Genomic DNA, 14,647 nt, shown 5'->3' on the forward strand with positions numbered 1-14,647 from the left:
TTGTTCCTGCTCGCTGTCTTGCACTACACCGGCGACAATTTTTGCTGGACTTGTCTTTTGAAATTGCTTGAAACAAGAGCCCGCCCTCTAGTGTTAATTAATTTAGTCAACAAAAACATAAAAATAATTTCGTCAAAACACATTTTTCAGCAGACTAAAACTAGACTAGATTAAATTGTCATTAATAAACAATAACTGGGACTAAATCAGTCTGCATTTTCGTCGACTAATGAAGATGAGATGAAAATGTCCTTCGCATAATAAAAACTGGACTAAAATCTATGGACATTTTAGTTCATGAACAAAAATGAGACGTAAATGACGTGATTTTGTAAAACCTTGGCTCTGCTAATCTGTCACGTCTGGATTCACAGTGAAAGATTAAAAAAAGAAATAAATTATAGTTTAACATTAATCCAACGGCTATAACGTTCCAACAATAATGTTAATGCGACTGCTAACTAAAGCTAGCTAACTTACGAGCTTATAGCATGGAGCCATAGTAGCCATTGTAATTGTGTGTTAAGTTGTTTTTCATCAAAAACGTGAAAATCTTACGTGAAATAGTTTTCGATCCGAAAAGGTTCAATATAATCTGCTGACAAAAAAATATATATATGCAGGGATAAAATGCTTGCCCTGACTAAAACTACACTAAAACGTTGACAGTTTTTGTTGACTAAAACTAGACGAATAAAATTAAGTTTTCTTGAATGAAAATAAAGACTAAAATGCTCGATTTATAGTCGACTAAAAATTGACTAAATAAAAACGGGATGAGGTTGACTAACTGCGATTAGAAATTGGACTAAAACTGAGACTAAATAAAAAAAATGGCAGACAAAATTAACACTACCGCCCTCCACCATGGCAGGAATTACGACCATGTGGAAATGCCCTTGAACAAGATCCTGAAACAGCAGTTGCTCCCGATGCTGCGTCATCAGGAGGTGAATGAGGGGTCAGTGTTTAAAAAAAAAAAAAAAAAAAAAAAAAAAAAAGCGATATAAATTCCCGTATTCCCCACGACTGTATAACCGTCCCCCGTTTTGATTGTTTTGATTGTGTGTGTGTGTGTGTCTGTTATATGTTCGTTTATATTGGGCCCAGAGTCCGGAATAAAGTTGAATTGAATTGAATTGAATTGAACATTCCGTGTGGAGATGGAAAACCAACAAACTTTACATATGGCACCCCTATGGAGTACCCGCTAAAGAACCCTGAGGGACACCATTGGCTTGTACAATGTCTATCTCTTGACATTCCAGGGTTGAAAGTTGTCACAGGTGCTCATGTTTCTATTTATTTCCATTACCGCCTTTTATTGCCTTTGCCAAGAGTGGCGTAAAACCGTTGAGCTTGAACCGGAAGCTTATTTGAAACAGCCGTTCTCTCGTCTCGCCTTCGTGACCGAGCGAGCGACCGGCCACCTCGATTCCCGCTGGCTGCTTCGTTGAAACTAATTAGCCGCACTAATCTGCCCATTAGGCTCGGCAAGGACATTAGCTTGGCTGTTATGACTGACTAATGGACCTGGACGAGAAAAAAAAAAAAAACCTGCTCTTGCACTTTGTTTGTGTTTTGTCTTCATGCTTTCATTTTCGGTCTTTTCATCGGATGTTTGCTACCAAAATGTGAACAATAGGCTAAGGCTTCTTCGCTACTAGCTTAACTCCAATATATAAAACCTTGTTGTGTACGTTTGTAGCATCCACATAGATAGGAATGGTAACCCTTCGTGGGCGTACCTAACGAAGCGCGTAAAATGGCGGCGCGCTAACATCAAGGCAACATGAGAGGATGTGACGGTTATGTTCGCGGGGGGATGATGACAACTCGTCGTTTTGATGCTCCGATGTTACGGCTTTTTTGTTTTGGGCGACGTGTTTACGGGCGTGAAACGCTCGCGCCTACCTCTGGCACGCTAATCTTAGCTTCCCGCGTCGAGTCCTTTCAACGCCGTCTTTGCGGTTCCTTTGTGTTGAAAGAACATGGCTGGTGGCTATTGTCCGGGTCTATATGCGCCCACTAAGCTCGTTTATTCCGTCTTTTATTTCGCTTCTCGTGCTTTTTTGCTTCTGCGGTCTCCCATACCCGCCCCCGCCTTCCAATTAGCCCGATTAGTGTTTATTAGGCAGGCGGCTAATTCATTAACGTAAGTCGCGCACTGTAGTCATCTTGTGATTAGTAGGAAGGACTCATCTCCACGGAACATGATCCGGATACCTTACACACTCGCACACAACATACGCTTACACACATTCTTATTCACACACATACATGTACACGCAATCACAAGCACAAATATGCTAACAAACATACACAAACATTAACCAGAGATGGGAAGTATGAAGTACAAATACTTGACTTTTTTTTCAGTACTTTTCACTTTCCTGAGTATTTATTTTTTAGACTACGTTTTACTTTTATCCAGAACATTTTAACACTCTGCGGACTTTTTACTTGATACATTTTGAAAACAAGGTCGTTACTTTTGTTTTTAAATGCATGAAAACAATTAAATTACTTGACCTGGAAGTGAAATCAGCCGTCGATGTCTCCTGGCTCTGCCAATCATATCAAGTATTTCATACGGTCCCGTACATCCCAGCCTGTGATTGGCTCTATGACACGCAATCACATGACGTGCAATTGGTTAGATTAGAACGACCCGTAAATATGAGGGTAATTTTAGCGACATTCGCTATTCTCTTTCAAATTGACGTAGGACGAAACATACGGTAAAAATACGTTTTACTTCTACTCGTCAAGTACATTTCAGAGCCTGTATTTTTTTTTTTTTTATTTCATATGAATAATTATTTGAGTGCTTTTACCAAAGTTTTTACATAAGTCTACTTTTATTCAAGTAGAGAATGTCAGTACTTTTCCAATCTCTGACATTAATACATATAAACAATAACACACCCACAGAAACATCAACACATATATGCGCACGCAAACGTGCACACACGTTTGTCTTTGTATCATCGTGGGGACTTCTGAGTGTTAATTTCATCAACGAAAACTAAACAAAATTTCATCAACACATTTTCCACCAGACTAAAACTAGACGAGATTAAAACCCTCATTAATAAGCAATAACTGGGACTAAATCAGTTTGCATTTTCGTCAAGTAATGAAGACGAGACAAACATGTATTTCATTTCATAAAAACTGGACCAAAATCTATGGACATTTTAGTTCATCAACAAAAATGAGATGGAATTGACATGATTTTGTAAAATCTTGTCTGTGCTAATTTGTCATTGTCATCAAAAAGATGAGAGAAAATTTTATGTGAAATAGTTTTGTTGAACATAGTCTGCTGACAAAAATATATATATATATATAGGGGTTAAATGATTGTCCTGACTAAAATTAGACTAAAAAGTTGACCGTTTTTGTTGACTAATTATAGACAAATAACATGTTTTCTTGGACTAAAATAAAGACTGCTAGATTTATAGTCGACTAAATATGGACTAAATAAAAATGGGATCAGGTCGACTAACTATGATGAAAACTAACAAGCATGATTGAAACTTGGCTAAAACTGAGATTAAATTTAAAAAAGGCGGATAAAATTGACACTACTTCTCATTGCCATAATGCCTCTCCCTAACCTTTTCCCTACCTAACCTCAACCATCAAAAGTGATTGCTTACCCCCATTCCTTACCCTAACCTCAACCATAACACAATTCAAACCTAAACTCTAAAACCAAGTCTTGACCCTCAAAAAGAGGTCTGAACCTTGTGGGGACCACCAAAATGTCCCCACAATTTCAAGTCGGTCCCCACAATGGTAGTTAAACCTGGAAAAAACATGAGTCATGACTGGGGTCATGCAAGGGTTATGCTTACTGTCGTAACTAGGGTCATGTAAGGGTTATATTAGGGTCATGGAAGGGTAATGCTTACTCAACTCAACTAAACTTTATTTATAAAACGCTTAAAGAGCAGGCATTGCTATATACAAAGTGCTGTACATAAACACGTCTAGCCACAACCAATCAGATCGATTCACTGTCTATATAAGCCTATCTGAGAAGGGTGTGGTTTTTTTGTCGGATTATTACCTCTGTCCCTCTGTGCAACTCTTGTTGTTTCTCGTCTAGTCAAGTTTGTTTCACACCTCTCGGCGTGAATAAATAGTTAGTCTTATTTGTGTCTGCGTTTTTGGGATCCAACCCCAGATCATAACAGTATGGGCCCTCGAATGTAGCAAATACCAAGGCACACATGCACCCGAACTATATTATACTCGTTCATATAGTTACACGTATACACAAACGGACATCCATGTATTGTTTGTATGTATTTGTACTGTTGACGTTGGTGATTATCGTGAGCGACGAGGTTATTTCCTGCCATCACTTTGCTTCTTCTTCTGCTCGTCGTCCTCCCGGCCCAGCAGGCGCGTCGTCACGCTGCCCTCGCGTCTAATCAGAGTCCGCAAAAATGTTCACTTTTGGGCCACCGAGACGGCAAAACGAAGGATTGATCTCGCTGAACAGCTGCGTGTGTTACAGAGCCTATGTGTGTGTGCGCTATTAGGCAGAGATTAGAGCTGAAGAAGAAGGAGAAAAAGAAGAAGAAGAAGAAGAAGAAGAAGAAGAATGTGGTAATGAGTCCTCCAGTGGAGAGCGCTAAGAGGCAGGCTGCATTTAATGAGCCGTCCGGCATGGCGGGGCGCCACAACGCTCGACTGGACTACATTGCACGCCCTAAACGGGAAGATTGGATCACAAGCCACAGGAGAGGGTTTTTTTTTTTTTTTTTTTTTCTGGCTCAAAAGCACATGTAGCGGTTATTAGCTTTGCTTACAGCTGCAGTAGTAGACTCCAGAGTCTCCACTTTGCTCCAGAGCGCCGTTTCCTTCCTGCCTTTGGCCTTCTCATGGGGCTCACCGTCATTCATATCTGTAGCTAAGTTATCTTAGCCTGTGAGCCACAATCTCCACTTTAGTGCATTACTATGGCTCATGGCTGCCCTTAGTCTCCTCTAAGTGAGGAAAATAAAAAAATCATGATTCTTGTTCTATTGTCTCTTGTTGTTTTTCAGCCCGGTTAACTCACAGCTACATTATTCTGCGCCACAGTCTGAACTCTGTCAGCAGTGCCCCTCTTTCTTCTTGCCCACAGTCTCCTCTTTAGTAAAACTAAAGAGATGCTCGTTCTCTTCCTTTGAGGTGGCTTGTTCGGATACATGCTTAAATTAGCTTATCAAGTTATCAGTAGTATTGTGCACCACAGTTCCCACTTTGCTGCAGCGCTCTGTTCCCTTGCTGCCCATAATCTCATTTTTCATCAAATTCAGAAGACCCTCATTCTCCTCCGCAGTATGTTTTTTTTTTTTTTTTTTTTTACTGTACTTAGTTCTAATGTTTTCTTACAGATGTAGCCGTCTTCACCTTGCTGTAGTGCTCCTCAATGCCCTAATTCTCCTTGTGGGTAAAACTCAGAAGAACCTTAATCCTTTCCCTTCATTGTTGTTCTTATGTTGACATGTATTGACACTGGCTATCGAAGGTGGTCTACCCTGTAAGCTGCAGTGTTTACTCCACAGTCTCCTCCGTGTTGCCCTTAGTCTCCTAGGGTAAACCTCAAGAGCATATTATGCTCCTCCATTTTTGCTTTATTTGAGGGGCACGTCTTGTTCCAAAACAAGCTAATGTTGGTTTACCCCATCAGTTTCAGTTTTATACTCCACAGTCTCCACTTTGCTGCAGCGTCCCTATCTGTCGTTAGTCTCCTCTTGGATAAAACTCAGGAGATCCTCATGCTCCTCCATTGTTGCTGTTTTCAGTGTGTCCCATGGTTAAAAATGAGCACAGGTTTTTGGACCTGGTACCAGCTCAGTGTGAAAGGGCTTATCTGGAAAACAGCATCAGCAAAGTCATTTCTTTGTCAGCCTGTCAGACTGAGCGCCGTCAAGATCAGGAAGCATTTGTGTGGCGGTTACGTAAGAGCGGCACAGCGGGAGGAAGCGAGAGTTACGGGGGAAGAAGAAGAAGACGATGAAGACGAGAGGGACTCGGAGGGAAGGGAGGGAGAAAGAAGGTGCGAGCGGGATGAGAGCAGCGAGTAGGTGTATGTTGAAAGGATTCCGGGGGAGCGGTGAGGGGATGCCAAGTGCACCTTCCAGGAGGAGACGGCTCCAAAGTCTGGAGACAGAACAGTTTGCCTCAAGTGCACAATCTTTTCGGCGATATCTTGAATTTGATATGTTACAATGATCAGGATCAGGTTGTGGAATAAGTTACAACAGATCTGACCCAGGTCAGAATGTCAATTCAGGGCAATTGTCACTGCAGTCCCAAAATACCTTCGAAAGCGCCCCCTCTAGGGACTTTATGGATTAGATTTTGTTAGTTGTTTAGATTTAGTGGTTAGTGAAATTTCTGGATTGGAGGTTGTAATTCGTGTCTGGCCTGAGGTTTAGGGTTAAAGATCTGAGTCTGGGGGGTTTGTAGGTCGTAGGGGTAGAGGTTAGAATTTGGCATGGGGTTAAGTTCAGGGGTTGGGTTTCTGGCTTAAAGTTTCATGATAGGGTCATGAAACAATTGGAACTGCATCCAACAAATTACAACAGATCTGAGCCAGGTCAGAATGTCAATTCAAGGCAATTGTCACTACAGTCCCAAAAAAAAAACCTTCTTATGGACTTTATGGATTAGAGTTTATTAGTTTATTTAGAATTTAGATTTAGTGGTTAGTGAAATTTCTGGGTTGGAGTTTGTAGTTCGTGTCCGGCCTTAGGTTTAGAGTTAAAGATCTGTGTCTGGTGGGTTGTTAGGTCGTAGGAGTAGAGTTTAGAATTTGGCATGGAGGTTAGGGTTAGGTAAGGTCAGGGGTTGTGTTTATGTCTTGAAGTTCAATGATTGGGTCATGGGTTAAGCGTCAGAGTTAAAATTGGGATTCGAGTTGGTGTTAACCCAGGGGCATCATTTTGACATTCAGAAATTGGGATTATGGTTCAAGTAAGTTTTGTTAGTTTAGTTTGGATTAGGGTTTACAAATATTTTTAGGGAAGTTAAGGTTTTGGGAATATGCTTCGGAATTACTTTATGTTGACAATGTTCAAGTCGAGGTCTAGGATGAGGGCTAGAGTTCAGGGTAGTTAGTTTAAGATTAAAGTTATGGGTTTGGGTTTTAGTACAGTTTTTAGGGGTAGTGGTTACAAATAGAGTTAAGGTTTGGGTTGGGTCTAGGGTACAAACATTCTAATCAAAGGTTTTGGGTGACTGTTAGAGTAAGGGTTATATGTTGGGATTAGTGGTTGGAATTAGGGTTTCTGGTTTTAGTTAAAGTTGGGGAGTAGTTATGGATAGGATTGTGGTCAAGATTAGGGCTTGTTGACTTTATTTTAGGATTAGCCTTTGCTCAAGTTTTGGATTATTTCAGAGTTTGGTGTTTTTAGGGAATTCATTTAAACAACAAATGACGGCTCTATTGAGGCCACCATTTTAGCATTTAGCTGTCCAATCATGTACAAAACATATGGTTAACTGACTGAAGAGGTCTGATGGTGGTCACCTACTATTCTATATTTCTAGTAAATATGAAAATGTTAGCATTGAAGCAGGACGTCTGTTATCACGGCACAACACCTGGGCAGGAGACGGACGGACAGACAGCAGGAGGAGGGTCCGACCTGTCCGTCAAACACAATCGCCGGCGTGCAAAGCAAAGCAGAGAAAAGCAGCGAGTCAATTTGTTTAGCCGTCGCTCGTGCATCTGGGAAAGGTCGCCGCCGCCGTCCTGTCATTTTCTCTTCTGTCTCCATTCGTCTCGCTGTCACTTGCCGCCCTCTTCACGCCCTCGCTCAAGATGGCTTCTTTTTTGCCTCGCATGCCTTCAAAAAGTGCTTCATTGGCTGTGGTGTGGGCACATCCGATGGCACGCAAGCTAACGCTGTTGCTCTGTCTCCTCTTTTTGGCTTAAAAATCAGCAAATCTTCATTCTCAAAGTGTCCGTCTCACAATGCTAACGTTAGCTTCAGCGTTTGTACTGCACATTCTCCATTTTTCTGTGCCGCTTCGTTGGCCTAATGTCCTCAGTCTCCTCTCGGATAAAGCATAAGAGATCCTCAGTCTCGTCCACTGTGGTTTTTTGTTAGCATAGTTTTTTTCTCTGACAAACATACATTTTGATTTGACAGTTTTAGAAGTCTCCACTTTGCTGTTCTCAAGTCTCCTCAAGTCTTCTCAAGTCTTAGATAAGAGACCTTCATTTCCCTCCATTATTGTTGTATCTTAGCATGTCCTGTTCCAACACATTCACATGATCTGCTGTATTACGCTCCATAGTCTCCACTTATACTCCACAGTCTCAGCATTGCTGCGCTACGTTATCTTACTGCCCTCTGTCTCCTCATGGATAAGTCTTTCTTGCCAACTGTCGTTTTTTTGTTAGTGCGTCTATATTGCCTCTGCTTTAAGATACAAAATTACACTTTACAATCTCGGCTTTGCTGAAGTGTTCTATTTCTTTGCTGCCGTCATTCTCTTCTCGGATAAATCTGAGAGGAACCTCATACTGCAGTGGTGTTGTTATCTTAAGCCAATGTATGAAAAACTTTGTTTACCCTGTTAGCAGTAGCATTATACTCCATTTTCATTATGACATTTTCATGTCTTTCTGCCCTCAATCTCAACTTGGATAAAAACATTGTAAGATGCTCCTTTTTTTTTTTTTCATTTAATGTAGATTTTTGTTTTCTTTTGTATTTGCCATTTAAATTGCTATCTAATGCCGATATATGATAGTGTTTGCTGCAATATTATATTCTGCAGTCTCCTTTTCGCTGTAGCGTGTCCAATTGCCCTTAATCTCCTTTTGAATAAAAATCTTCAGATCTGGTTTTCTCCATTGTTTGTTTTTATTTAGCATTTTGCTTTTCAACTGAGGTGTGATTTCAGCAGTTTGTGAGGCATTATTTTCACGCAAGTGTCCAATCAGATTGCTCTCATCTCATGCACGTGCCTTTTGTGCTATCTGGGCGCAGCGATGACGTGTTGTGTTGTTTTCACTTGCGTTCTTGTGGAGTTTTCAGTCTCTGTGATGCTTTTGTCTTTGCATGGTAATGTGGCTGCATTATTTTCAATCAATACGTCTTCTTGCAGCCTTTTTGAAGTATGCCACTTACGCACGTGTTGTGTCGCGTTTGCGCGCGCGTGAAGAGCAGGATTGTCGGCAGCTGCCAGGCTGTGTGAGCGCCTGTGTGAGCGCATAAGCAAGTTTGAAGTGTTGTTGAAAAACAGCCAGCGAATGAGAGAATTCAGAGCTTTTTTTTTTATTTTATTTTAAATGACAGTAATGGAACCCCGATGCGCCGCATCTTTTCCCGCAGCAGGCGACTGTTTTAACCTTTGAGCTGAGCTTTTAGATTAGCGGTGCGCTATTAGCATACAGAGCAACTCACAAAGACTCATGCTTTTATATTCTTTTTTTTTTCTTCCCAGTACCATGGAGAGCTCTTCGTATGATACGAGAGAATAAACTACAACCATAGTAGTAAACTTTACATAACTGCTTCAGTCATTGTCATGCAAAACTGGAGACTGGCAGAATATTCGTACTCCTATACGGCCGTTTTTGAGCACTTTTGCAAGAAGCCTGGAAAGTGGACAAAAAAAAAAAAAAAGGTTGCTTCAGAGCAAGAAGGCTCGCGTATCTTCCCAACTCTAATTCTTTATAATTCACATTTCATATCAAATATGAAACACGTATTAAATATGGTGACTTATTTTAAACTGTATATGTTTATAGCAGTCATTCTACTATATTTAAAACATATCACATGCAAAACAAATGTTATATAGCATATGATACAGACAGGGCTGAACTGGTCCAAATAATCGACTCTGGCATTTTGATTTAAGTTCATTTTAGTTTGCTCTCTATATTGTAAATTGATTAATTGGCTGCTCCCTCAAATTGCGGGCTGGTCTCTTGGGGTAAAATGAAGGAAAATAATAATTGAATATCATCACATCGACCCCGTAAAGACATCGGCTCACCGGGCATCTGCCCTGTATTGCAGATGGCCAGTCCAGCCCTGGATACAGGTTCTTCTACGTACAAAACATGTTATACGATATATCAAACATACAGCTGCCGGCTTGTGTCCCTCTTTTGTTCCGATAAGAACAATCTCAAGGGCTTTACGTTTTTTTACATTGAAGGTCTTTAAAGTGAGCAAAACAGCCTCGTTTTCTTTTTTATAAGAAATATTGAAGGAGCTGTGTGTGCGCTTGTGTAAGCTGCAGGAAGTTGACTAACCACTTAAAGAGCAATGTTTTTTTTTTTTGTGTCCATCAAAGAAAGTGTTTTCTTTGCACTAATGAGTCATTTTTGAAAAGTATTCATTGACTTGTATGAGAGTGTTGTTGAATGGTAGGTACTCATATCCGTTTCCCCCCTATAGGAAATGATGGAAGTGGAAGTAGGAGGAGGCGTGCGCGTGATGTATTTGGCAAGACTTGAATCAACATGCGCATAAAAATAACAACAAGCAGAAGAATAATGATGACATTGTTTTGCTGCTTCTTGTGTCTTGAATCCAAATCAACTCAAGAATCCGGGGAGACATTTTAGTTTGCCGTCCAAGTAGATATGTTTGAAGCAGATGTATTGTATAAAAATACTTTCATCTTGTTCTGAAGACCAATTTGAAACCTTAATTCTATGTTAAAACATTACCTTTTATATTTCTTTGAAACCCAAAATGGAAAATGTCTTTCCTTGAAACCCCAAGTTTGATACCTTACCAACCAACCCTTGCTTGAACCCAGGCTTGAAACCCTCATTTGGAACACTAACGTTACCTTTAACACCTTATTTTGAAACTCTAACCATTGCTTAAGACCCTAACCAATTTACTAGTTTTTGTCTTGCCTTGAAAACCTAATTGGAAACTCCTACATTGGCTGAAAATCCCCAAACTGCCTTGAAATTAGAATTTGGAACAGTTATCTTAGCTTAGTCCCAACACTTTTTGAAACCTTATTTTGAAAGTTAAACTTTGCTTGAAACAGCAATCGTTGTTTTATATCGTCATTTGAAACCTGAAACCTGTCTGTCATCAAATCTTAATCTGGGCTTGAAACTAGTGATAGACCAATATGGCTTTTTCAAGGCCGATACTGAAACCGATTATTAGTAGTCAAGGAGGACGTCTACCGATATTTCAAGCCGATATTCATTTGCAGTAGAAGAGAAAATATTAGTGTCAAAATAAAAAAAAAGTTTTTCTTAGTTTTAAACTATATTAACAGCTTTATTTAAAAATTATAACAAAAATTGCAGGGAGCTTCCAGGGTCATCAGCAGCTAAATTAAATACTAAACAAGTAAATTATTCCCTAAAGTTTTCTAATTTTCCATTTCCATTTTATTTTTAAAAATAAAAAGTGTAGGGAGTTCCCCAGTGTCAGCATCATTATTTATAAAGTGGAAATTTAAATAGATCCATAAATGAAAACTTCCTGTATCTCACTGTGCAACAAATGCAGGCGAATGTAGCTAATTTGGGATTTTCATCAGGATTCATAAAGTTTCAAAAGATCTTCTTGGATGGTGAAAGATTGTCTGAATATGTTTGAAATACCAGGTTTATCGGCCTTCAGATTGGTCAAAAGGCCGATACAGATATTTGTCGACAAACGGTCTATCCCTACTTGAAGTCCTCAATTGGTACAATAACTCTTACTTTGAAAACCCTAACCCTTGCTTATAAACCTGACCCTGTCCTGAAAGCATCATTTAGAAACCTGATCTGTGCTCCAAGCCCTTATTTTGAAACCCCAATCCCTCCTTAAAACCTGTCTTTTAAACCCTAACCCTGTCTTCAAACTTTTCATTTGAAAGCCTAACCCCTGGCTTGCAATGCTAATTTGAAACCCTGCCACGTGAGCATTGCGTTAGCATTGCGTTAGCATCAGCACTGACTGGCGTGTGTTTTGTGGGCGTTTGCAGGGTGTGGTTCCAGTCGGGCATCAGCTTCCTGGCGGTGAAGCCCAGCGACCTGGTGGCCTGGGAGATCAAACAGGAAATGGCGCCCGGCGGAGGCTCGCTGGCCGTCATGTGCCAGAGGAAGTCGTCCTCTATCGCCACCGCCAGGTAGGAGACGCATGGGCAGTGTCCCATTGTTTCCGAACGGGGTGTTGCTAAATGTTGCAAATGTGCCGGGGATGTTTACTTCAGTAGCTTGAACCTGTCCATTAGATGTTGGATGCAAATCTAGGATATGGATCTAGAATGGGAATCAAAGAATCTCGGAAGTGGTTCTACGTTGTGGGTGTAGGAGTTAGATCGAAGATGTTCAAAGGCTTTCAAGGAGAAAGGAGAGGAACCGACTGATACAATTCACTACTGCACTTTGAAAAAAGTCCTCTCCTCACCCTCTCTTCTTGTTTGGTTTCCACGCCCCTAGTTACATGGATGTTCTAATCCTAACAATGCAAATGCAAGGCATAGTTGGAACACAGTGTACTTGTTTGTTTATGTGTATGCATGCGAGTGGAAGATTGCTGAGTACATGTGTGGTCAAGTTGGCAATCATTTTAAAACAGACGACAGGCGGACTCAGGTTAGATGTTCTTGTTTTTGTGCTCTTGAATCATCTTCTGTAAAGATAACATATAGCCAGCACATGTGAATGTGAGCGGGGAGCAGAGCAAAGCATTCTTCATTCCAAACAGAAGCAATTCTTCATCGCAGCAAACAGTTATTTACAATTATTCCTACACTTATCTAGAATGGAGATCCCAGAATGCGGATCAAGCATGGAGGTCAAGGTTTTTGATCAAGGATGTGGGTCAAAAATGTGTCTATAGGTCGCTTTGACCTGAATCTCAGTAAACTTCAAGGCTGTGGGTCTAGAGGTTCTAGAAGGTAGAGAGGGTTGGGATGTGTACGGATCTAGGATTTCAGTCTAGAATGCAAGTGTAGATGTGTAACTGTGGAAGGGGATCTAAGATAGAGATCAATAATGCAGATTTAGGATGCAGATCTAAGATGTGACTGAAGGATTTGGATCTTGGATGCATATCTAGGATGTGGATCTAAGGATTGCGGATCAAGCGTGGAGTTCTAGGTTTCTGATCAAGGATGTGGTTCAAAAATGTGTCTAAAGCGTGCTTTCACCTGAATCTCAGTAAACTTCAAGCTGTGGCACAAGAAGATCTAGAATGTAGAGAGGGGTGAGATGTATATGGATCTAGGATTTTGGTCTAGAATGTAAGTGTAGATGTGGATCAAGCATGGAGTTCTATGTTTTTGATCAAGGATGTGGTTCAGAAAAGTGTGTCTATAGGATGTTTTGAACTGAATCTCAGTAAACTTCAAGGCTGTGGGTCTAGAGGTTCTAGAAGGTAGAGACAGTTGGGATGTGTACGGATCTAGGATTTCAGTCTAGAATAAAAGTGTAGATGTGTAACTATGGAAGGGGATCTAGGATAGAGATCAATAATGCAGATTTAGGATGCAGATCAAAGATGTGGGTGAAGAATTTGGATTTTGCATGCAAATCACAGATATTGATCAAGGAATGCGGATCTAGAATGAGGATCTGAATCTGTTGATCGAGGGGGGAAACTAGGATGTACACCTGAAACTCTTGATACCAACTGGAATACAGATCTGGGATGTAGATCTAGAATGTAGCTCAACAAAGGATGTAGACTAGATGTAAATCTGGGATCTGGATCTAGGATTTAGACGTGAATCCAGGATTTGGACAGACAACGCGGTTCAAGTATGAAACTGAGATCTAGGATGTCGATTTTAGGATGTGAGCCTCAAGTGGGGAGATCAAGACGTTTTAGCTCAACATAGAATCTATTTCCGAGATCATGCTCGATCCGCATTCTCGGTATGACGGTAAAGTAATGACAATCGAAAAATAGTCGTATAGTCACAACACAATAGAAGAAGAAGAGCTTGGTGGCAAGGTGGGTGTAACACGCACACACATGCGCACTTGCACAAGAACACACACAGGCACACAACAGACCAGACACACATTCCTAATTATACGAGAGCTTGACGACGAGGTGGGTGTGAAATATGTGCACACACACACACACACCCCTACACACACACAGACGCTGAGCGAGTGCGACAGTGTGGGCTGGCTGGCTAATTAAAAGGATCTGATGGATATTAATCTCTAATGAGATATTAGCACTTTTTTTTTTTTATGAATGAGCGTGGGAATTGATCACATGCCTCCATCCCCGCTCGGAACAAATCCTTCGATACACACCGACTTGTTGATGAACAAGCATGCCACCGTATGCTAATCCCCGTTAGCGTGTAGGCTAGGCTGCACACACACATGCATATGTATATGTATGTATGTGTGTGTATATATATATATATATATATATATATATATATATATTTATGTATATATTTATATATATATATATATATATATATATTTATGTATATATATATATTTATGTATATATATATATATTTATGTATATATATATATATTTATGTATATATATATGTATATATATATATATATATATATATATATATATGTGTATATATATATATATATGTGTATATATATATATATATGTGTATATATATATACATATATATATATATATATATATATATATATATA

General features: G+C 40.1%; 1 protein-coding gene across 2 annotated transcripts in view; it reads left to right on the forward strand.

Annotated features, from left to right (window-relative positions):
• The window catches only part of LOC144019389 (transmembrane protein 132C), a 188,292-nt gene that overhangs the window by 84,401 nt on the left and 89,244 nt on the right, over positions 1-14,647 (forward strand). For both annotated transcript variants that reach the window (XM_077522413.1, XM_077522414.1), the window contains one exon: positions 11,983-12,126. In XM_077522413.1, coding sequence (XP_077378539.1) covers positions 11,983-12,126 — 144 coding nt within the window. The remainder of the gene's footprint in view (positions 1-11,982; positions 12,127-14,647) is intronic.

Source organism: Festucalex cinctus, chromosome 5, assembly GCF_051991245.1.
Source record: "Festucalex cinctus isolate MCC-2025b chromosome 5, RoL_Fcin_1.0, whole genome shotgun sequence".
Lineage (NCBI taxonomy): Eukaryota > Metazoa > Chordata > Actinopteri > Syngnathiformes > Syngnathidae > Festucalex > Festucalex cinctus.